The sequence below is a fragment of the Syngnathus acus genome, chromosome 9 (assembly GCF_901709675.1).
Source record: "Syngnathus acus chromosome 9, fSynAcu1.2, whole genome shotgun sequence".
In the NCBI taxonomy this organism is placed as follows: Eukaryota; Metazoa; Chordata; class Actinopteri; order Syngnathiformes; family Syngnathidae; genus Syngnathus; species Syngnathus acus.
This window is the reverse complement of record NC_051094.1, coordinates 12,309,657-12,333,294: the sequence shown is the minus strand read 5'-3', so window position 1 is coordinate 12,333,294 and position 23,638 is coordinate 12,309,657. Positions and strand designations below refer to the sequence as shown.

The following is a 23,638-nucleotide window of genomic DNA, read 5'->3' as shown; positions in this document are numbered from 1 at the left end:
CAATGGATCAAAGATTTTGCTGTAAAAGTGCAATAAATCAATATAACAGTATTTGTCAGATTTTAGGCACTTTTCCTAGCTAAGATAGTTATTACCTTAAGCCATACTTGTTCATTTGTCCAGGATCCTTTTAAGAATTGTAATTTGGTAGTTTTTGTGCTTGGCCACTGGGTGGTGCTGTGGCTATAGCAATATGTTTGACACATTTGAATATATTTTGGTGATGCGCTGATATCCTATTCAAGAAGTTTTCCCTTCAAATCCTATTACATTACTATACATTGAATGGGCTTTGCCAGCATCAAATGTAATAAAATACCTCTAATAATATCAAATACACTCATCTGGTCCCTAATAACTATGTTGCAGGTTGAGCTGCTGTGGAGAGATGCCCTTTTCATGTTCCAGTATTTCAAACCAAAATCAATGCCTGAGTTTGACAGCTACAAAACAAGCACCGTATCTGCAGATTTAGCTAATCTGTTGAGGAGGTTTGCAGGAATCGCCCCCCCAAGTGAAACTCCCACCCTCACCATGGATGAGGTTGCAGCCTACATTGAGGGCATGACAACAAAGGTCGGTTTGTGAGCCCACGCTGAGTTTATGGTTTATTTCAAACTTTCTAGAAGATTTAGTTAGCTCTCAATTTGTTCAATTTGTTTCTTTTTAAGACCCCAAGCCTTCCTGAGGGTAGTCCTCCAGCCCCTCCAATCATTAATGAGTTATACTACTTGCTGGCTGATTATCACTTCAAGAATAAGGAGCAGTCCAAAGCCATAAAGTTTTACATGCATGACATCTGTGTGTGTCCGAACAGGTAGGTAGTTGAGCTACTCTCAATCACTAATTTTAATTATTTGAAGATTTTATAGTAAATGTTATAAACCAAATGTGATAACTTTTGTTGTTTGGTCTGCTTTTTTCCCCCCTCAACTTTGCTTGTACTGATGCTCATGTGTGTATGTGGGCAGGTTTGATTCCTGGGCGGGAATGGCCTTAGCTCGGGCCAGTCGTATTCAGGAGAAACTCAACTCCAATGAGCTAAAAAGTGATGTACCCATATGGAAACATTCACAGGCTGTGCTTAACTGCTTTAAGCGGGCCCTGGAGATAGACCGCTCCAATCTGTCGCTCTGGATCGAGTATGGAACCATTTCTTATTCTTTGCACTCCTATGCTTCACGTCAGCTAAAGCAGTGGCGTGATGAGCTTCCGTCAGAGGTGGTTAAACAGGTGAGCCGCATGTTAACAAGGTCTTGTCAGTGAAACCGATTTACAATGGAGGTGTCACATGTCACACACTTGGTTCCGCCTTGTATCGAGAACTGTGGTAACGAGCGAACTTACCTCTTAAACCTCTGCTCTGTTTTTATATTCAGATGGAGGAAAGGAGAGAATCCATGTTAGAGACGGCATCTCAGAGTTTCCAGGGAGCTTCCCGTTGTGAGGGGGACAGTGATGAAGAAGAGTGGCTCATCCACTACATGTTGGGCAAGATAGCCGAGAAACGCAAAGAGACACCTGTGGAATATCTGAAGCTTTACAAAAAGGTAAGCCGGTCTGCACACCTCACTCTTTGTCCTCTCGTATCCAAGGACTTTTGAATATGGATTCGCATATTCGTGGATTTAAAAAAAAAAAAAAACCATTAACGAGTCACTGACGTTTGCAATTTGCTAGGGACGGGGCCAGGTCAGCGGGTGCCTGTTAGTCACTATTGTATAATAATTGTATAACATTAATACTGATCTTGTATAATCAGAAAACTAGGTAAATGTGATGAAAGTAAATGTTTTAATGATTCTAATAAAATAGGCTTCACTCTTCGGGAGATTGCTCGTTTCATAACCCACCTACAGAAACAAAGATTACTCTTTCCCCCCCCCCCTCAGAAGATGTTCTTATTGTGTGAGTGTCCCAAGAGGTACAAAACATACAGCATTAGTCATAGCGCTGTTATGATGAAATTCTTGGAGGCAGGTGAACTTTGAAATTTCAAACACTATGTCATGGAGTTCAGAAGCAGATTGTGGAGTGACTGGGTGGCTTGCTAAGCAAGAATAGTGAATTCTTCCATACCAGAACCCTTCTTGTTATTTCACCTGCTCTTTTATGCTACCCAATTGCTCTTTGTTGAGTGTCATCTGTTTGCATTTGAAGGCAGCACACTTTCTGCATGAAGAGGCTGCCAGGTATCCTCGTAAAATCCACTATCACAATCCACCTGACCTGGCTATGGAAGCCCTAGAGGTAAATCACTCTCAAACAGTATACTGACGTTCCAGCTTGAGTGCTGGATTCAGTAGGTCTAAATTATGAGGCACTCAATTTTGGGTTTTGAAAGCATTCCCGTTAAAAGGCATCGTTAACTATTTTTCTACCAGTTGCACTTCCGCCTCAGCGCCACCATCTTAAAGCTCCTGGAGGCTAATGAACCCAGGCTGGACCATGAAGTCTTGTTTAGTTTGCTAGTTGAGGCCGCGACAGGGCCATTTGCCATAGGGGAAGAGAAGAGTGTACCCAGCATCCCCAGATCTAATGAAAAGTGAGTAAGCGTCTTGACAGTCGGCCACCCAACAGGATGATGGAACCGAATCTATCATTGTAAAAATAATGTTTCCTTAATCGTTTCAGGGAGAAATCTACTGTGATGGATGAAGACTTTAATAGTTCTTCGGTAGGCATAGGCAACATCCTCGGTTCCTCCCTTCCGTCAGTTGCCACTCCAGGTGTGACATCCCCTCTCTACGTGGCCACGCCGTTTGACCACGATTACGCCAAACGCAAAACTCTCCGACGGCAGCAGTGGCAGCAGCAGCGGCATGAGGAACAGCAGGCTGATGGTACAGTCTCAGTCCTAGGCACTGTCTCTGGGCTTGGGCCCTTTGCCCTTTTTGCACTGGGGCCACTGAAGTTCACTGAGGGGTGCTCAGATTGATAATCACCATGTTGTGTGGCCTTGGTTTGAGTTGCAGTGGACCCTTTGCACTGGATGATTGGGATGCGGTGAAATGGGCAATATGGCTACAGTCGACTTGCTAGATTGCATTTCCAAAACAACGGTAGATTGAGATTTGCGAGGGGACACTGGCCGGAATGTGCGCATGCATGTGTGTGGCTTGTCTCAGCTTTGTCCTTTTAACTTTCCTGAGCAGTTAGTCAGTTTTCTTCTCCTAATATGGTAACTAATTTCAGTTTAAACAACGTCATTAGTACTAAAAACACTTGAGTTGTGAGCTGATCTGGATCCCTTTCACATCAAGAAGTTTACTCCTTGCTACATATACACTTCCACTGATGACCGCAACATGTTCTCCATCGTGTACAAGGGGACACAAGATCAAATGATTAATCCATCACTCAACAATTTGCCAGCTGGCACAATTCAATCACCTGCTGTATCAGCGCGCTGCTAGAGTCTTGTCTTCACTTCTGATGTGCAGCTGATAATGATTTCACCCAAACACTTCTTTCATCGATAAATTATTCGGTTTCATTCTTAATCTGCAAATGCAATATTAATTATATTTTACTCGTACAGACACATAGAAAGCATTCCAGCTTTGACTCCTTTAATCTTATCAATCATTTGAGTGGGAGTTGGGCACTACATTTCTTCTGGCTTTTGTTTTGGGAAGGGGCTTTTCTTCTTCGACATTAACATTCTCTGACCTCGCAAATGATCTGGTTGATTGGACAAAGGTTGCCATGGTCCAAAACCTTGTGGAATGTCTTTCCAGCCCCTTCACTTTCTATAATATAGTGTGAGTCTATGTATTTTTGTGTACTAAAATAATACACTTGACAAGCTCAGCAGAGCTTCACTTTAAGATATTATAGGTGCATTGTAAATATTTGTAGACATTATGCCATCCGAATATTATAGTGCATAGACATTTTTATACTTCTATATGAATTTTGTCTCAAATGTTTCAGTCTGAAAAGACCTTGTCCACAAGGAAAACCTATTATTAAAAAAGATGCCTTTCCACACAGCCTTTCCTTTCCATTTTCCACGTGAGCCTTGAATATGCTTATAAATTCAGCCATATTGCCCATGTTGCCAGTTTTGTCCCCTTTTCCAGATTTTTTTCCTTCCTCCCGACCTACCTGCCTGCTACCTCCTTTTGCCTGCTCGCTTTTACCACCTGCTTTGCCATTTATATGCATGTAGTTCCACTGAGGTCACTGTCTTTATTTGGTATTGGGTAAACTCAGATCTTTAACACAATTCACCTTTGTCTGGTGCTTCACATAGTTGTATTTTGTTCATGTTTAGTGTGGGCTTAACTTGACTAAAAACCCTGGAGATGCCTTGTCCTGTGTGATTCATATCTTCATCGCACTAATGGGACAAATTTGGAAACTTTATCCAATTAGTGCAAATGAGCAAAGTCAGAAAGCAGTGGGTGGTCTGTTATTGGCAAAGAACTGAAACCCAAGTTATGGAAATGTGGCACTATATGCACGTGTCAGCCAATCTTTCTGCTTCAAGCACATTCCGGCAAGACGTCTGTAGGACCTGGTTCAGACATCCAGAAAGCGTAAAGATTGTTGTTTGTTTTTCTGCAGTCATTTTCTCTCAATTTTTCATTAACGCAATGATAGACAATCTTACCTTTATTTTTGATGTCCTATTAATAGTGAGACCACTTCAAAATATTGACCATTTAGATTCAGGTTACAAGGCAAAAGGTAAAGTTAACTATTGTCTATTGGAGAAACTATTGTCTGAGAAGGTCTTTGATGGAATGAGATTGAAAGAATTCGTTTGTCTGAATTGGGTTCTACAAAGGGGAATGGCTTTCATGCCCCCATTTTTGTCAAAAATGTATTATTTCTTAACCAGTCTGCATTTTAAATGTAATGTATAAAATGCATTCAGAGGTACAGTTCTGCTTGATATTGTTGTAAAACCAGCTCCCCATATCTTCAACAGCCTCATCAGAGTTTGACCATGATTACTGCTTGCCCAGGTCTTCAATGTGGCTGGCTTCCCTGAATGGTACTGCTCTTCAAACCCACCAAACTCTCTCAGAGGCTATGTCTTCCGTCAGAAAGCAGCTCTGTGATGAAGTGCATTCTTAACAGAGGCACCCATTTGTACAGTTCTAACTTCAGTTACTCACCTACAGTGCCATAGGATGTTATCTTTTGCAAATTCCCGTGTGTGTTATCCTCAACTCCTCATTTGGTTATATACAGTTCTCTGCCAATGATTCTCCATATCTCTAATAACAATTTAGAGCGACTCTGACATAGTAGTTTTGGTTTTCTTTCAAAACTATTCGACCCTGACCATCCTACCCAACCCTCTTTGTGTTAGAAACTATTTTTATTATGTTTACTTAAAGTCTGAGACTCACTTTGGAATTTAGGTCATCAATATCTTGAAACAATATACAGTGTAGTACACTTGAACTTAAGATAAAAAAGAAATTAACTTTTGCATGTTTCTCCATTCAGCCGGTTAAATGATTTGTGTTGATACTTGTTTTGGCAGAACGGAGTCAGGACAGCGAGGTGGTGATGCTTTCTGACTCCAACTCCACTCAGGATGCTTTCACAGATCCCACCAGCTCGCAAGACAGTAGCCAAAAACCTGCCTGCGGTAAAGTCAGTTCTTCGTCATCAGAGAGCACAACTCCTGTGAAGGAAGGACAGCCTGCTTCCGAGGACACAGGTAGACCATTGACTCAAAGTGACTACAATATTTGTAGCCTGAAAGAAATGGCATAACATAATTTGAACTGTATTGTATCGTATTGCTCCTTTTGACCACACATTTTTTATCTTTTGAATAGTTGTACGTCCAACTTTAGTGTCACATGGACATCAGACTGTGTCCCAGACAGAAGAAAATCTGGTTGAGGAAATTGTGGAAATGGTGGTGGTGACCCTCCCTGAGGCTCCAACTCCCAAAATCTCTGCAGACCTTTGCCTTCCGCCCGTTCTTGGACCAACCACTCTGCCGAAAGCAGCCTCCTCTCAACAACCTGCTCCTCAAACCCCAGCCAACGAAGGCAAAAGGAAGCCAGAGCCTCCTGCTGAGGTGATGGAGGTACCCAAGGCCCTGCCTGCAGAACCTGCTGACCAGAAAAAAATGCTGGTGGAAATGTGCGTCCGCTCTCTTTTCCTCTGCCTTGGGCGGTTTCCTCAACACTATAAGAGCCTCTACCGCCTGGCTTTCTTTTACACCAACAGCAAAACCCACCAGGTCAGTTCACCTTGTTAACTCGTGTTCACTAATGACACGGTGGCTCATTGTGTGCTACTAGCACAATATGCCATTTAACTTGAGCCATACCTATCTACAGGTAATCAGTACTTCTAACACTTTCTATGTCAGGTGAGACCTGGCTGCTCCTAGCAATTACGGTGCTAGCCATAGAATTAGTTACCATATCAGCTCCAGTCACTGCCTCATTTTCCCCTCCACCTCTCTTGTTTGCATTAGACCTTATTCGTTGCACATTAGTTGCAGAAGACGGCTCTGTGCGCTCCAAAGCTCTGTGGGTAGAGGTATGCGTGGGTTGAGAACCATGCTTTTTCAGCCAGTTTGGCACAGACAGCTGTACTGTATGGGGGCATCATTGTCTCAGTTCTCTGATCCATTGTAATGGAGGCTATTATCTCTACTAATCATGGTTTTTCAAGTGTTGTTATGTTTTAAAACAGTTTACCTTACCTTTTCATAGCACTCTGCATATTAGGGTTTTTTTTCAAGGTTGTGGAAAATGATGTTGGCTTTGTTGATTGTAAGTGAGCAGCATTTCGATTTTAGCAGATGTTCACACAACATCCAAAGCAAGCAAACGAACTGTTTATGCATTACATCAGTACGTTGTAGTAATGAAAGGCAATTCGCATGGTGATATGTTGTGCATGTTAAAATGTAGATGTGGTTTTTATTTATTTATTTATTACCACAGAACCTACAGTGGGCCCGAGATGTGTTGCTAGGAAGCAGTGTCCCATGGCAACAACAGAAGCACATGCCTGCACAAGGACTCTTCTGTGAAAGAAACAAGACAAACCTGTTCAATGTAAGTTCAGTTCACAGTTCCTTTTATGTTGTCTTTCCCATGTCGTATCATTGCCTCACATTTCTTATTCGATGTTTGTAGATGCCAGGTATCAGTGAATCATTTAACACTCATCTTTCTAAATGCCATGCAATGTAATTGCATTGAATCTTCATTAGACATGTTTTCTTATATTTCAGCTCCATCTTTATAAACGGCAGGTAATGTAACCGCATTGAATCTTCATTAGACATGTTTTTTTTTTTATATTTCAGTACTTTATTTAGCGAATTTATTTTTATTTAATCAAACCAGGCAGGCAGACTGAGCACCATTGTAGTTATCTTAATGTTAAGTCAAATATATATTTGATATATATTTTGTGCAGCTCTTGTATTGGTGTGTGTATAACGCAGTAGCAGCTTCACTCGTGTTGGCAGCTAAGTCGCAATCTCAAGGGACATGCTCGTGAAACACTGATGTGGGTTCTGGCGATTTGTTGCTAATGATGTGCTCGTGTGTTTACTGTGAGTAGTACAGTATTGACATATCATTGGGGTTACCCTTTTCTACACCCTTGCCTCACAATTCAACTGGCTGCTCAGAAATCTGGCGTGAAAACAAATCATAAGCAGCTCCATAAATGGAATTTCTCAGTAGGTGATTGGTGAATGTCTTCACAAGGCTTGTGTTGGCTTTGATTTTTTTTCGCTTTCTCAGAAATTAAGCTTATAAGTATGTGTCTAATACACATCAGTTGTTGCTACGTTTTTCGGCGGTTGATATCATCTTGGACATTGTAGTATGCCATGTCGATGTAATTTCCTGGTAACAGGTTGCAGAAGCGATAATGTGCCACGGCTGAACAGGAGCTCTACAGCGAGCTAGTAGCTCCCATTGGATTCTAGCAGAGCTCCTTTTGGAAGCAGACCTGTTTATCTCGATATGACAACTGTCACAGCTTTACTGTGTAATATTTCAAACCAAGCACTATAATAAGACAACCTTGCAAATATGTTTTCATGAGTCACCAAATTGAGCAGGTATGAGTAACCTCACCTTTATCTTGAAGCATGTTGGGATTAAAGGTGCAATAAAAATCGATTAATTTGCAACAAATCCATTATCAAATAAGTCTGATTATTTTTGATAATTGATTAATCATTTTTTTATTTAAAAATGTCCAAATGCTCGGAATTTCCGGTAACTCAACAGTAAATGATATCCAATTTATTATGAAAGCAGACTGATTATCTTTGTGTTGAAGCAAAAGAAAAATATTTTCTTTTAGTTTAGAAAAAAATGGCCAATATTTTTGGCTATTTTCTGACATGTTACAAACCATACCAGTAACTGAAACATGATTAATATGTCAATTTGAAATAATAACATGTTTTTGAATAACTGTAGGAGATTAAAATATTTTTCAATTCATGCATTAGTCGACAAAAAAATCGACAGATTAATCGATTATCAAAGTAATTGTAAATTGCAACCTTAGTTCATTTTAAAACCCATTCCAGAGCACTGGCTTTTTGCTTTGTTAAAATGGAAGTCAACATTGTGGAGCGTCTAACTTCTCTTACATCTTAACTGAAGTCAGGATGGCCTGTCAAGTTTACTGACGGCCAGACAAGTCCTTACGTGTCCGATTTTAAGAATATAATTTTTTTCTTCATCTTCTCTGTGGTGACAGAAATCAAGGTAATGCACAAATTTACAAACTCAACATGGTGCATAACACATGACGTCATCAACATGAGGTGGCATGACTGTTGAGTTCCCAATGCTATGATTGCTTTGCATGCACATGCACGCACACGCACGCACACACACACACACACACACGCACACACACACACATTGTTTGCATAGTCCACCCACACAAGCATTTACTCTCTATGAAATGCCAAATAAAGTGTGTCTTTCCACCCTCATTTTGAACACAATGTCATTCTGATAGCATCTACTTTGTGCAGGTTTTGGATTATGACAGCTTCACTTCAACTTTACTGAAAAAAATATTATGACAATGTTCCACGTAGCAGTTACTCTTGAAATACTTCCCTCAATTTGACGTATGACTCAAACATTTTTGTACGTTCAGTTGTGCAGTGTGGTGTTTGTAGGTGGAGCTCCACTCGGGAGAACCTTGTTCTCGTTCTTAAGGCAGCGGACGGTGAAAACATTTTTCAAATGTTTTGATTTGCACATTGACGGGAAAGCCCTCACTGTCCGTAGGGATTCCGCTGTCTCTCGTGGCTTTCTTGGGTTCAGCTTGACATTTTGCAGCACCTTTTCCCTCTCAGCTCAGCACAGGAAACAGGATAAACAAGGTTATGCATGTGTAGTATGTTTATGGTGGCCATCAGGAGAGACACAGCCAGTGTTGAAAGGAAGCAGGTGAGGGCTCTTGGCTGTGAAAATATGATATATGCTGTGAATTCTTCAGGCATCTTTGTTTTGTTGCACTTGGTTAATAAGGATTTTGTTTCTAGAAACCTGTTCTTTCCCTTTCATGGTGTGCCAATCTTTGCAGTGTATACTTATGCATTGGGGCTGTAGTACTCAATTCCTTTTTCAGCCAGTTTATGTTCTCATGTTCTTTTCCTGTTGCTCTGACTTCAGCATGATCATGTTCTTCCCCTCCCCCTGACTGTTATATGCTCCACTCATCTCCTCTCTGTGTTGCTCTTGTTCAGCTTCCTCATTACTCTCTCGCTCCTCTGTTTGTGTGGGTGTGCATTAATAGGCGGGACTTTTCGCTGCTCATCTGTGATTGGCTGGCACAGACCTACAAGGGCTGGCTGAACACTCTGTATAGTGCAAGAGAAAGCACAGAAGGAGGAGGGGGGGGAGAACTCCAGCAAGCTGGGGTCAGGGGAGAGTGGAGATGGAGTGCGTGGGTGTTTTTGTTTTGAGATGGCAGGAGAGGGATGAGTCTACTGGTCTGTCAGCGGTGTCCTGAGCTCATAGGCCTTGACTTCACTGCTGGCTCTTCTCCTGCCAAGGCAGCTACCATTCTACCGCTCTTCTTCCGTTCCGGTTCTGCTGTGTGCAGCTGAGCTTCCTGCTTTTCTTCCTTTTGCGGCTCTCGCTGCCCTCGCACCCAAATGCAGCCCACCCCTTGCTCTCTGAGCATGAGCTTCTGTTAGGGTGGAGGTGCTGCCAGGGATGCCGTCGCTGCTACCCCCTGCAAGAATCCTTCCGAAAAATACCAGCGTAGGAAACGGGGAATAGCCTTCTTTGGTGATGGTATGTTGCTTTCTGCCCGACTTTTGGAAACACAGTGTGTTAGTTGTGGTGTTTGTGAGACTTTTGATTGATTCCATTAGGTGCGGATCAAGATGACTAATGGTACCCTGCACCTGCCAATTGTTTGTAGCATTGACAGCTAGCTTGGTTTAAAAACATACCCTAGTTCCTTCCTCAAGTTACACATAGATGGCTGGCGGAATGCTTATGTCGTGATTGCTTAACTGCAGCAATTGCCACTGGTTGCTATGAGTCACATGACAAACCAACTTTTTTTCTTGTACCAGGGAATATTTTGAGGCTTTGCTATTATGATTTTCATGTTGAGACCTGTCTCCATTAAGGTGTTACAAGATCTGGAAAGTTTCTCTGTGAAAGTACATGTGTTGGATTTGACTCGCATTCGCAAAGCTTGAGGGCAGCTTGCTCCACTTCTCATTTTTATCACGCACAGACAATGAACTATCAGTGCTGCTGCTTTTAATCTATACTTTTCTTAACATTTTTGACACACTATGCGTATATAGTTCTTCTTCTGTCTGCATCATTGTTGTGTGGGATATTGACCACAACACTGTTTATATTTTCTCCTGAAAAAAAAATGCTTGGAATCATTTTAGTCTTACAAATCTGCTTTAGCTGTTGTGCTACAGAATAATCTGTGTAAAGCCATGGCTTTGCGTTCACCGAAACAGATTTGTGTCAGTGATGGTTTGAAAGTTCTCTGAACAATCCTCGTCCATTAGAGATGCTGCCTCCTTCGCATACTCACCTTGCGTACTTGTAAACTGAGCAGGGAAAACCGTCTTACTTTCTCATGTAAGGCTACATGGAGTAATTTGGCTAATGTTGGTACCAAAGATTCAACTAGACTGTATTTTAAGAGTCGATGTGCAAAATAATTTGTGAAGAATAAATTAGGCATTAAATTAAAACCTACAAGGCAGCTGCTACAAATGATAACGGTCAAAAAATCGATACCGCTCTGTGCATTTTTGGTGGTGGCTTTGTTAGTTTGTCAGTAGGTGGGAAGTTTGTCATTGGATATGTAGAATCGTTTGATAGGTTTCCCTTGTCGAGCTTCTTTCACGTGCTTCATTTCCCTCTAGAGTCTTGGAAAATGCCATCTGACCATCTGGAGCTGTGTGTTTCAGAAGACCACCAGGCTCCCAAGTGCTCCATCTCATTTGTCGTGTTCCATCCTGACTGATATGATCATCTTTGTTTTGTCTCGCACACATTTTCAGATACCAGAATAGGCACAGTGTGCTTTCTGACTAACCTAGGCTACCATCTGCACTTGCATTGATTAAAAAAAAAATCGAGGGGAGATAGATGTCGGCCCATTTTGCCTGCCAAGCCAACACATGCTTACTGAAAAGGTGGATTGGTCCATCAAGGGAAACGTCACGCCTTCTGCAGAGAATAGCTTATGGTTGTTGGCCGCCGTTCTGTGGCCGTGTTGCACTGCTTGGCCACAACTGAGAACTAATGAGGCTTCCTATCATGTGTGCCCAGAGAACACCCTCTCTGTGCCTCCCTCCCACCTCCTACATGTCCAGGCTGTCTGCAAGATCTCCCCTGCAGCCTTTCCATTCCTCATTAGTGCGTCTTTGAATGCCATGTTTTTCACTCGCACTTAATTCTATTACTTTCTGCTCTGTTGAGTCTTTCCTTCCAAATATTCTCCTTGCTAATTGATTCCTTGCGCTTGGAAACCCCCCTAAGTCTATTGATTTTCTTACATCTCCAGTAGCAAAGCCACCAGTTACATCCAGGACTCTACCTCTAAACACCATTTTGTTTCTCGTTTATGCCTACTGTGTTTTTAAATAAAGCTGCAGTTGGTCATACGAAGCAATTGTTATTTGTAGCACAGTTGCAAATGACTGCTTTTTCTGCTCCGAGTTTCAATTTCCTTTCCACCCGCAGGGCATCTGGCGTATTCCAGTAGATGAGATTGATCGCCCAGGAAGTTTTGCATCTCATATGAACCGATCCATTGTCCTCTTGCTGGAGGTGCTATCACAGCTTAAAGATCACGACACCTTGCTGAAAGTGTCTTTCATGCTGCAGAGAACCCCTGATCAGGGAAAGTAAGGGCCAATTTCCTGCAGCGCTACTGTTTGTTCTAGACTTTATTCACAGTGCATTTCTTATGTCTTCTCTACTTCCCAACCCACTTCCTTCTTTCTTCCTTGAATCCATCAAGAAAATATTTACGTGATGTTGATCGCCAGGTTTTGGCCAAGAGAGCTTTTTTCCTCAATGTAAAAGTCCTGGAGGACAATCTGAACCGTCTCAGTGGGGTAAGAAAGAACACATCACGTGTACTTCCCCTTTGCTGCTTGTAACTGGTTGTTCGTTTGTATTTCAGGTGCAGCTTCCCAAAGCAGCGACCCCCTCCATGGGGGAGATGACCACGACGGCCGCATCCAGCAGGCCAAGTTCAGAGGACAGCAAAAATGCGCTGCCCAAGAAGCCGGTGCTCACAGAGGGGACTTGTACCACTGATGCAGGACGTAAGGAAGCCTCCCTACCACAAATTCCTCCACCAGCTGCGGATAAAAGTGGCCAAGTCGAGAATCAACCTGGAAAGGTGGAACCTGCTGGGAGTGAGTGCTACAGAACAGGGCCAGAGGAGCCAATGGATTTGGAATCTGGCTATTGGAGGAGACCATCATCAACCACAGATACTCAAGACAGGGAAACAGAGGCACAGATCTCTCTGGGTGTAATAGAGCCCCAGCAAAAAGTGACTGACAACAGCCGGACATCAGAGCTGTCTCTGGAGGAGCTGAGTATTAGCTCCAGGCAGCTGCAGCTCCAGTCTTTGGCCGGCAAGGTCACTTTGGCAGCTAGCAGCACCGATCAAGGTTTACCACGAAGACCCAGCAGAAAAAGGAAACTTTTAGAGGATGTTGAGTCGGGAAAAACCCTACTACTTGATGCATACAGAGTGTGGCAACAAGGCCAGAAAGTTATGACCTATGACCTTGGTCGCATTGAAAAGATCATGTCGGAGACATACATGCTCATAAAACAGGTAAAGCTCTTTCAGATGTGCCACAAAACATGTACCCTCATTCGGTGTGTCCTCTGCTATAATTCTTTGATTCTGCAAAGTCAGGTAAACTTTTATGGCCTTTCTCTTTGATTAAATGACTCCTCACAAACACCTCTTCTTGGAAGACAATGGCTATAAAACACTTTATAATTTACAGTTTTGAAAGTTTTGGATGAAAATACTGTTTCTATGTTGTCTCTTAAGCAATTTAATTATTTGGGATTTATTGTTGTTTTTTCTGATTCAATTCAATAGGCTTGTGACTAAGAAACTAATTTACATCAATAGTATTGATGTTGGTTCTTGTCAACTATTGGTGAATGGGTACTCCAGCTTCCTTCCACATCCCAAAAATGTGCATATTGAGTTAATCGAAGACTGCTTCTAGGTGTGAATGTGAGTGTGAATGGTTGATTGCTGAAATGTACCCTTTGACAGGCAAGGGGGATAGGCTTCAGTTCATCCGGTACTCCAGAGGACAAGTGGCATAGATAATTGATGGATCAAAGGGGTGCGTCCAAATGCATGGTGTGGTAGTCATGGAGAGAAACTGCAATGGAGTGTTTTATAGAGAACAACTATAAATTCTGCCTAATCAGTCCTGAACCCATCCAATGACGATGTACTGTTTGTTTGAATGTTACGGTTGTAGCTGCAGAACAGCCCGAACAAGCTTATTGAGCTGCAGATCAATGTCGGCTGTACAGACATTTATTGCGTCATTGCCAGAGCACTGGAGTGGGAAGTCGGTAGCCAGAAGGGAGAGACATACACTAACTACAGCAAGAACTTCTCTCGTACAACCTCAAGTGGGCACAGCACGCAGCTCCTACACAGTAGTCCATTATTTAGACAAGCCACTTTTGATGTTTTATACTCAAACCAACCAGACTTCTTGGTTTTAGTTTCCCTTGTGTTTGAATACACAATAACATTATTTGTTTGAAGGTGTTTTTTTCTCATATATAAGATATAAGATAAGCTACTATATTGGAATAAATAAGACACAGCAAATATTTTGAGAAATGATTGAAAGTAGAGGTACTGTTTATCTTCATTGAGACATGGAAAGCATTGGCAACATCAACCAGCCCTAAAAAAATAAACTACAAAATCCCGCCTTTTGGGGATAGCGCTTTTACACCCAACAGCTGATTGGAAGGAACATTATAGCTGTGAGACGGATCAGCAGCACCGGTACTGCTAATTGCACCATGTTTTGCCGTCGCCAAGCTCGACAACGCCGGCCTGCTAAGCGTCCACTCATAGCAACCGCTGCAAACAGTGCCTAACTCTGCTGGATCGATCTTACACAGAATTGGAAATCCATCGTGGCTGTGCATTTAGTCCATTAGACCCATGCAAGAAAGAGTACATTGAAAGAGAGAGGTTTGTGAAGAGAGGGAACTCTCACTGTCCCTAATGGCTATTCTTCCTCTTCTTGCTTCAGGTTGATGAGGATGTGGCTCTGGACCAGGCCGTGAAGTTTTGCCAGATACAGTTGGCTACTTCTGCTCAACGACAGGTACAGCCACCTCATCTCTCTTACTCACTGCGTATTCGCACTCCCGCAGGGTGAACATTCATTCCCAGCCGCACACTCACATTGTCATTTCAGTCTCACTTGAATCCACGCTAAAAAGTTATCATACCCTGTGATGAGTAGTGACATAGATGTTTTCTCGAAAAGTTAAAGCAACACTATGTGTCAGTGTGGATTGGTAGAACTGCTCCAAACAGCAAGAATTAAGGTTGCGAGTTAGGTTAATGATTTTTCAATCATCATTGAAAAATTCCCAGACACACATTTTAAAATCTTGTCCAAAGTATTCTTTGAATAGTGAATACAGTTTTCCCTCAGTGCCGTGTTGTTGTAGTAAAGGGAGCACCGGTTTACTTCCGTTTTCACTTTTGTTGTCATGGTGAGGAGGTGTTGGTGAAAAATATTTGCTAGTATTCAGTGCGTGTGTGTGTCATGAGGTAAATTGTGCCAAACTGATTAATAATTTGGTAATCCCCAAATTTAGACGCCAGCGCTAAATATAACCCAGTGAAATTCCCTATTGGCATTTGTGCCTTACTCACGAGTTCCCATTATGTCATTGATCTCAGCATAGCAACAGTTTGCCTGTCCCTTACCTGTACATAAGCACAGTCACTTGTCAAAAATGGAAATGGAACACCGGTACATTCATAAAAATCTAATAGAAACGGGATTTTTTTAAATTGCTTAACTTACAGTTCGAGGGAGGAAAAACATTGCCAATTACTTCTCTTCATCACGTCCTAACAAAAGAGGAGAGTGTGCATCTGGCGGCCGCCTATTTCCCCAGCCTAATCCACCAGCTGGCTACGTGGAATCATTGTGCTGCCTGTAGCAAATGTGAGGAGACACCTCTGTGCTCCAGGCCCCAATATGAACATTCTGTGCCTGCTTCTTTTACACGTCCACACATTTTTTCAAGCCCACACAAGTAGAGTGCCAAGGTGCCTGTGTAGCGCTAAGGATGAACATTGGCTGTGCTGGGGTTTTTTACTTTATTTTTATTTCATCTGTCAGAACAACGCCATCCAAATCTGATTTAGGCCAGTGTCAATAACTGCAAAGAACCTTTTTGAGTTCTGTCCAAGAATAATTTCCTTCCACTGTACCAATGATTGGGGAAAAAAAATCTTTAGTAATTATTGGGTCACCCTTTTAAATCTTAACTTAAAAAAAATCATACATAAATACTGTAGTTTTTCAGCAATTTTCAGTTGAAAAAGATTTGCACATTATTTTAATATATTTTTGATGTTACATTTCGCCTTCATTGGAATTGGGGTTTGTTCTGAATAGTATCAATTGTGGTGATGCTTAATTAATGAGTGAATCATCAAAGCTGGAGCATGCTTGAAGCTTCTGACACGACTGTAACGGTGTCATTTTTGTTCATGCTTTGGGAAGGTTGCTCTGCAATGTGATTCCCCAGACTTTGAAAATAATAAGACCCAGGGAAGAACAGGCTTTGGGCTTCTCTTCCATTCCTTTCTCATCCATTTTAAAAAAGAGGATGAGAGAAAGTATTCATTTCTGCTAAATGTGCTCCACTGTTGCCATGGCAGCAGCTCTATGGGAGCCAGCCCACTGTTGTCACAGGTTGTTTGTGCAACTCTTGTTTTTTGTTAGTGATCCTCTGAAGAAAAAAAATCAGGAATTGAACAGGGAGGGTTTCAGAGGAGCCAGCCATAGGTTGTTTATGCAACTCTTGTTTTTTGTTAGTGAAAAAAATTCAGTAGTTTATCAGGGAGGGATTCAGAGCTAGAACATCACCAGAGGGAAGTGACAATTCTTGCTAGAGGAGATAGACTCTGAACCATTGCTCATTTGGATCCTTTGACTGAGAGATTTGGATCAGATTCTCCCTCAAGGTCAGAGGATGCACATTTTTTAAGAAACCTACTTGAGTTAAGTTCTGCTGGTGCATCCCTAGTCAGTGAGAGCTTCTCATAACAACCCATCTTCCTGCAGCCCACGTGCGACGCTCCTACCACGCCTAAATACAAGGAGCACAGAGATCTCTTCTTCCCTGCCGCTCTGACAACGCCGGTTCTGCTCAGCCACGCCACGTGTCACCCATTGTCCAACCAGGAAGGTCAAGCCAAAGTGATGTTTGAGCCCCTGAGCAAGTTACCCAGACCTCAAACGTCGGGATTCCATGATCAGCAACCACAGAGAAGAATGGCATGCCACCCTGCAGCAGCAGCAGCTCTGTCCTTCCTACAACACACAGGTATAGTGAGATCCACTTCATTTGTAATTGTCCATCAAAGGATGGCGTCACTTAGTAGGAGCTCTTAGATGGAGCGTGGCTGGACCAGCAGAGGGCGCCTGTCAACTTCTGTAGCGCTATTACATAATAATAGCCTAACACTGTTTACTCACACGCTTCATTTTAGACCTGTAACTCAGGGGCTTGACTTAATTATTTCACTTATTTTGAACTTGAATTGAATTTATTCATTTCAAACAGGCAAACCACACATAACCAATCAAATGAAGACAAATACACTCAAGTGAAAGCCATTCAAACTATGACAAACAAGAGATACAAACAGAAAACAATCCACTGCATCATTTTCATCAAAGCATGTACAGATGAGTTCTGTCAAAAGTCAGCAATACTTACTAGAGCAGTTGCCTTATATTCAAGTTCGGAATTTCAGTTATGGTAGTAATGTGGCATTAATAGTCGCAGGAAAAAGAAACTTTATTGGATGGTTTTGTGGTGTTACCCACAAAATGAAGTTGACATGTAAATTTGGGGCCAACACAAGCATAAAGAGAACATACAAACTCCACACAGGAAGAGCGGAGCCGAGAGTCAAACCCCAAACCTAAGAACACTGAAGCGATCATGCTAACCACTGGTGCATCATGATGCCAAATAAAAACAATTGTAAAAGCAATACATGTGTTTTTAGTATAAAATGAACTGAGAAAGATGCCACTAGATGTCAATGAAGAGCTTCTTCATATAGCTTGATTTAGCTCTCAAGGCAAGTCTATTCCTCATTCTTATTTTAATGAGTTTACCCTTTACAGCATTAATAAAACCATTAATGGGTGTGTGCAAGTCATAGCTGTAAATCACACGTGTCTACATAATTTATGATTCACAATTCTAATGAAGCCTTAATATTAAGTTAGTGGCCTAACAGAGTTTCAGTGTTTGGGAGATTGTGAGCAGTTTTTCTATAGTCGCACAACAAAATTGAGGCAATTGGGAGTTTAGAATGTTTGCACAAATTAAAAGTTAGACCCTATTCATGCAGAAGCTTGAATATGTATTTGTTCGTTTCTTTTTATCTGTCACAGCTGCAGGGCATTTTTTTTCTTTTTAATAAAAGTCATCAAGTGTAAAATTGCATGGTACGATTCTTAGACTATTGACGTCAGTGTTTGCTATGTCCAAGAAACACTGTGTTCTTCATCTGTTGGTTGCATTCATTCAATCAATAAAATGATTCAATCAGTATTGACGTCAAGGATGTCTGAGTTTTGACAAAGCTGCAGCCAAGATGACATTTTAATAGATTCTGATTTTTTTCCAAATGAACAGAAATAATCAGTTTGATCTGATTATGGATTGTAACAAGTTTTTGTTATTACTCCCCCGCCCCCACCCCAGAAGAGCGTGAGGAGCCCACAGAGGGACTCTTGTACCGACAACAGGAATCGCACCTCTGTCAACAGATGAAACTGGCCACTGTGTCCCAAGCACGGGAAGCAGCAGCAGCGGCCGGTTGGTTCCGTGAGGAGACGGCCACATGTAGCAGCAGCAGCACGCAGCAGTGTCCAGGTCAGCAACACAGCAGGGCGCTTACAAGTTCAAGTGTACTTACTTTTACTACTTATGGATGCACAAGAAGCTGAAGCAAGAAGCATTTTATCGCAATATATTATCATTATATTTGCCTTTATAAAGTGAGTTGAGTGCAAGCTAATTTGGAACATTCTGACCGATTTTTCAATAATATGAATATTGGATTTTATGACTATGTAAACACAGAAATGACAAAATGAAAGATGCGACTCTATTCTTTAATAACAAAATAGTTTGTTTCTGCCTTATTTTTGGTAATCAGCATGGAACATGGGTTGGAGGTCAAATAAAATGAACACAGAAAAGCTTTTTGCGAAAAGGTATATTTTATGGCAATAGTGACGTTTATCCTAATAATTTTTGCTTTAGTGACAACTCATACATCTGAACAGTACTTTTCCTTTATAAAATAATAACAATAAAAATGTGCTTTTGAATGCAACGTAATATATTTAGAAAAAATCACCAGTGTAAGGATTTTACATTTGACTCGTAGTAGTATTTAGTATTGCATGAGCGTATTTGTGCATGTATGTACATTTGTGATTAAATTTAAATAATCTCTGTAATCTTGTCTCGTTTTCAACTCAAATTGTAGATTTAACGTGATGAACACTTCACGAGGTGCTTGTAACTTTTTCTTTCCATTCCAACGATTCACCATGTTTATGGGTTTCCGCATTCCATTTGGATTACATTGGGACATCAGTGATTTCATCCAAAACACATGCAAGGCTACCATCTACTGACGTCTTTTACCAGTACAGTTTAATTTTCAAACCAGAGTTTCCCAAAATAAACACGACTGTTCAAACATTGGGCATCATGCAGACAATTTTTTTCACCATGAAAACTCACTCTTGAATGTTACACAACTGTTCAAAGGTTCGAGTGTCACTTAGAAATGTCCTTTAGAAGAAAGAAAACACTACTGTGTCCAACTGTGTCCAAGTTCAGAGTAGCGTGACTTGAGAAGCTCCATTGTACTAAATAGAATTTAATGGTGGCCATTCATTTAAGTAGAACAATGACCAGTGTGGTGTGCACATGTTTCTCCCCAGACCAGCAGAACTATGCCAGCAGTGATCTGTCAAAGCTTCCAGACCCCGGTCGAATCCGCTCCCGCATCCCGCCTAACATGCCAAAGCTCTTCATCCCCTCAGCTGTCACCAAGTTCCCCCCAGAAATCACAGTGACACCCCCCACACCCACGCTTCTCTCTCCCAAAGGCAGCATTTCTGAGGAAACCAAACAAAGACTCAAGGTAGGATTCGGAACGCCACTTTTGATTCTGTGCGCGTGCTGCTGCGCTCATCTGTGACCCCTACTGTCTGATCCCGGGCAGAACGTCATCCTGTCGTCGCAGTCTGCCGCCACGGTCAAGAAGGACACTCTCAGCCAGCCTTCCCTGGAGGTGCAGGAGACGTCTAGCCAGGAGTCGTCGTTTGAGAGCGAGTCGGACGAGGAGGACGATTACATGGACATCTGAGCATCACCAGGTCGCCTGTGTGGAAACCCCTTTGAGCATTTATTCCATATCCGTCAAATCGAACTTAAGGTCCATGTACCAGCATTGTCCTCACTAGTTGGACAATTCAGCGCTGTTTTATACCGCAATTAAACCTAAACATATTGCAATGTGTTACAACTCAAAACCCCATTGTTGGCGTGAGGAGCTTTTGTCATTCAGTTGGAGTGCCAGTAACATGTATCATATTGACAGCAGAAACTAACGTAGATGTTTTCAAACCTTTTATACTACCTAAAATAATACTGAGTCCTAAGAGTATAAAAATCAGTTGTAAAAAGCTAAAACCGACTGAACTGTACTTGGCCAGTGATTTGCTCGAGTGATTCCAAATTTCAGAATCACTCAAATACAGTCGTACACAGTTTTGCTTCACAAGCTTTACCAAAGGTGCCATACTAGTGATTGTACTGAAACGTGGAACTTCAATGTCACATCAAAGATCAGGAGTACATAATTACATAACGGACTTGTACATGGACCTTAAGGTGAATGTCAAGGATATCTAAGAAATCCTCAACCAGCTTTCCTGTTTGAGCAGACCGCTCTCTGCTGGTGTGACTCTTATCAAGCCCTGCGCCACTGTCACATACTTGCAGCTTCAGTCTTGATTTCTGTAATTGTTCCACCTTGCCCATCAACCTCCAATTGAGAAATGCAGTATTCTAGTTGGCTATGACAGTGTTGCCCAGTTTGTTTGAATCACCACAGCTTTAGTCTCAGCAGTCTGAAACATGCCGTCTATGCATATCACGGCGGCACGCCCAAGCCGACTGTCACCCTTTTATGCATCATCACGGTCTGCACCTTCGTCCACCTCTTGGGATAAGGACCAATGCCCGTTGTGATGTATTTCAATGGAACACAACACAGGTGACAGAAGGACAGTTACCGGACGCCGCCGAAACTTGTAGCACATGGGAAATGTTTACATTCAACATTTTGTTCAGTAGAGCGCTCACGTGTGCTGCTTTTGTACTCGCCGTGTTCCTTGCAACACGATGTTTTTTTTTTTTCTTTTTCGGGAGTACATTAGTAGCCGTGAGGTTCTCACCAGGGAGACGCCCGTCACCAGCACTGATGTAAATGATGTTGAAAGAGGACAATTTGTACATATCGTAATCCAAATACCTTTGGCAGCCGTAGTGGTGTGTGCGTGTGCGTGCGTGTGTGTGTGCGTGCGTGCGTTGGGAGGTGAGACTGGCTTTCCAAACCCTTCACTAAATTTACTAGAATTCAACATGCATGCTGAAACGGTGTCTCTAAATTTCGACGCCTTTTCATTGGTCAATTTGTCGTGTTACTCAGTGGAAGACAACAGAATGTTTTTTTACTATTTGTTTTCTATCAAACTAAGGGTATTTACCGGGTTGTTTTGTTTTCTGGAAAAAAATAATGAAACTGTAAATGAAAACCTGTACATGATTAACCTTGTCAAAACCCCTTTTTTTTTTTTTTTTTAACTGTTATTTCTTTACATGGTTGTTGCAATGAGGCGTGAGATACAGTATATTTTTATTTTTTCTGTTGCGCAAATGTATCAGCTGAGAGGCGAATTGTCTGGCCTCAGTCCACTATGGAACTCTAACCAAAAATATATTTTAAAAATTTCTAAACTATAGGCTATTCAAATACATCCATATGTCATAGTACATGGAGCAATGCAGCAGGTAGGACAGTGTTTATATCTTTGGTGAGTTTGAGGCCTGCGGAAGTGTTGGGAAGACCAACGCCGAGCGCCAGTGACGCATGCTGACGTGTGACATCATTGTCAACCAGTATAATCTGTCATATGAAATCTACATGACATCTTACTGCATGTCTAAGCACTTCCTTTCTATCTTACCATTTTGCACATGTAAAATCAAATCTTCCATTCCACTGTCATAAAATGATTGCTACTGCTTGGCTCAAGGTACAGCTTAACTCCTACTTTATGTATTTGGCCTCATCTTCATTGGGAGATTTTTACACTCAAACACTTGAATAGGTTACGTTATTTAAACCTGACAGTATGAATCAAGCATTTGAAGGCATGTTCAATAAAAGATAAAGCCTCAACAACAAATGTTTACGGCTGTTTGCCTCCTTACATCAATACAATTACAAGTGGTCATATTGTCCACCGGATAGACAAAACAATTTCATTATCGAACTTACAATATCTTATTACTTACATGATCAGACATTGTTTTCGTGCATGCACTTCTAACCAGATGTATGATACCATTTTATATATGGACCTCGTTTGATCATACGTGCAAAACACGTGCTCTTAATAGACTTCATTTTTCCTAAAATATTTCTCAATACATGTATTCTGCCTAAATTACAAATCAAAATATAACCACATAGTACTGTGGGGGTTTTTTTTTTACAGTGCGAAGAGCTCATAAAAATTACCATTCAAGGATGGCACAAATTTGATGTACAACAAACCAACATGTAGTCCAAGAACAATTTTTGATTGTTTTCTTCTTTTTTATTGTCAACCTTAGAAATTCTTCAAAAAACACTGAAACACCTTTTAAAAATGTCCCTGAAAAAAATGTGTTTTGGGGGAAATTACTCAAGAGTTCACTGAGAATGTAGTCGGCAGTTACCCATCCCTGGTCTGAATGCGATAACAAATGCAATGACGTACCGCTGGCCATGACGCCCATTAGCCAGAGGCTGAGCTGCACTGTGGTTAGTTACAGACTAGCAATGCCATTTGCTTGCACTTACCTAATATGTTCATGTGGGAATTCTAATCATTAACTCCTTTGTATGACATTGTCTGCATTTGATTGTCTACCTCTTAGTAATTCTCAACATTTTCGAAAAACTAAATATGCAGCACATTAGCAGTTAAACTGTTTTTCCTGAACAGACCACCCTGCTTACCACTTTGGTGCTCAAAGGGCTTGTACACTCGGGTGTGAAGTCTGCGACACGAGGGAAGTCATTAGTCTTCATTAGCAACTTCCAGCAGTTTTTTATGAAGTGCTGTGAAGTTGTCATTTGCCCCTTTGCCCGAGTGAGATGTGGGCTTTGTTTTCTTATTTGGGGGACCAAATGTGAGCATAGCCGGCCCCCGTTTTCTGTATGGGACACTCAACTTGATTACAAATACAGATCTAACCTCTAAGGCTGCAGTTAATGTTGGATTCTCCATGGTGTCCTAAATCACCCATGAGGTTTTGATATATATATATATATATATATATATGTGCCACACACACTTGAGCTTGCTCCGTCATGGCGTTGCATCCAGCCATGAGGCTCCTATCTCTGCGAAGCCCTCAAAGTGGCCACTTAGGCATCAAAAGGGCATGTTGCATTGCTAATGTCAGCGAAAGGTGTGAGATTTCTCGTCAGTCCACTCCAGGGGCTCTTTATTGGGCTGCTAGAGAGC

At 41.7% G+C, this 23,638-nt stretch overlaps 1 protein-coding gene and 1 long non-coding RNA gene across 6 annotated transcripts in view; both read left to right on the top strand.

Moving 5' to 3' along the window:
* The window catches only part of cabin1 (calcineurin binding protein 1), a 28,692-nt gene extending 6,383 nt beyond the window's left edge, over window positions 1-22,309 (top strand). Inside the window, exons 21-40 of one of the 5 annotated variants that reach the window (XM_037257801.1) lie at window positions 370-576; window positions 672-817; window positions 972-1,233; window positions 1,380-1,550; window positions 2,161-2,250; window positions 2,385-2,545; window positions 2,635-2,729; window positions 4,940-5,005; window positions 5,504-5,683; window positions 5,805-6,217; window positions 6,933-7,046; window positions 7,226-7,246; window positions 12,213-12,376; window positions 12,493-12,589; window positions 12,658-13,326; window positions 14,798-14,872; window positions 16,859-17,120; window positions 18,519-18,689; window positions 19,775-19,977; window positions 20,059-22,309. In XM_037257801.1, coding sequence (XP_037113696.1) covers window positions 370-576; window positions 672-817; window positions 972-1,233; window positions 1,380-1,550; window positions 2,161-2,250; window positions 2,385-2,545; window positions 2,635-2,729; window positions 4,940-5,005; window positions 5,504-5,683; window positions 5,805-6,217; window positions 6,933-7,046; window positions 7,226-7,246; window positions 12,213-12,376; window positions 12,493-12,589; window positions 12,658-13,326; window positions 14,798-14,872; window positions 16,859-17,120; window positions 18,519-18,689; window positions 19,775-19,977; window positions 20,059-20,202 — 3,711 coding nt within the window. In that variant the 3' untranslated portion in view covers window positions 20,203-22,309. Of the gene's footprint in view, window positions 1-369; window positions 577-671; window positions 818-971; window positions 1,234-1,379; window positions 1,551-2,160; window positions 2,251-2,384; window positions 2,546-2,634; window positions 2,844-4,939; window positions 5,006-5,503; window positions 5,684-5,804; window positions 6,218-6,932; window positions 7,047-7,225; window positions 7,247-12,212; window positions 12,377-12,492; window positions 12,590-12,657; window positions 13,327-14,797; window positions 14,873-16,858; window positions 17,121-18,518; window positions 18,690-19,774; window positions 19,978-20,058 lie in introns of all 5 variants that reach the window. The other 4 variants (XM_037257798.1, XM_037257800.1, XM_037257799.1 and 1 more) reach the window with 4 other exon arrangements.
* LOC119126642 lies at window positions 9,436-11,601 on the top strand. The gene is made up of 2 exons (XR_005098669.1): window positions 9,436-10,280; window positions 11,390-11,601. It is a non-coding gene; the product is annotated as an uncharacterized LOC119126642 (long non-coding RNA).
* Window positions 22,310-23,638: the final 1,329 nt, after the last annotated feature.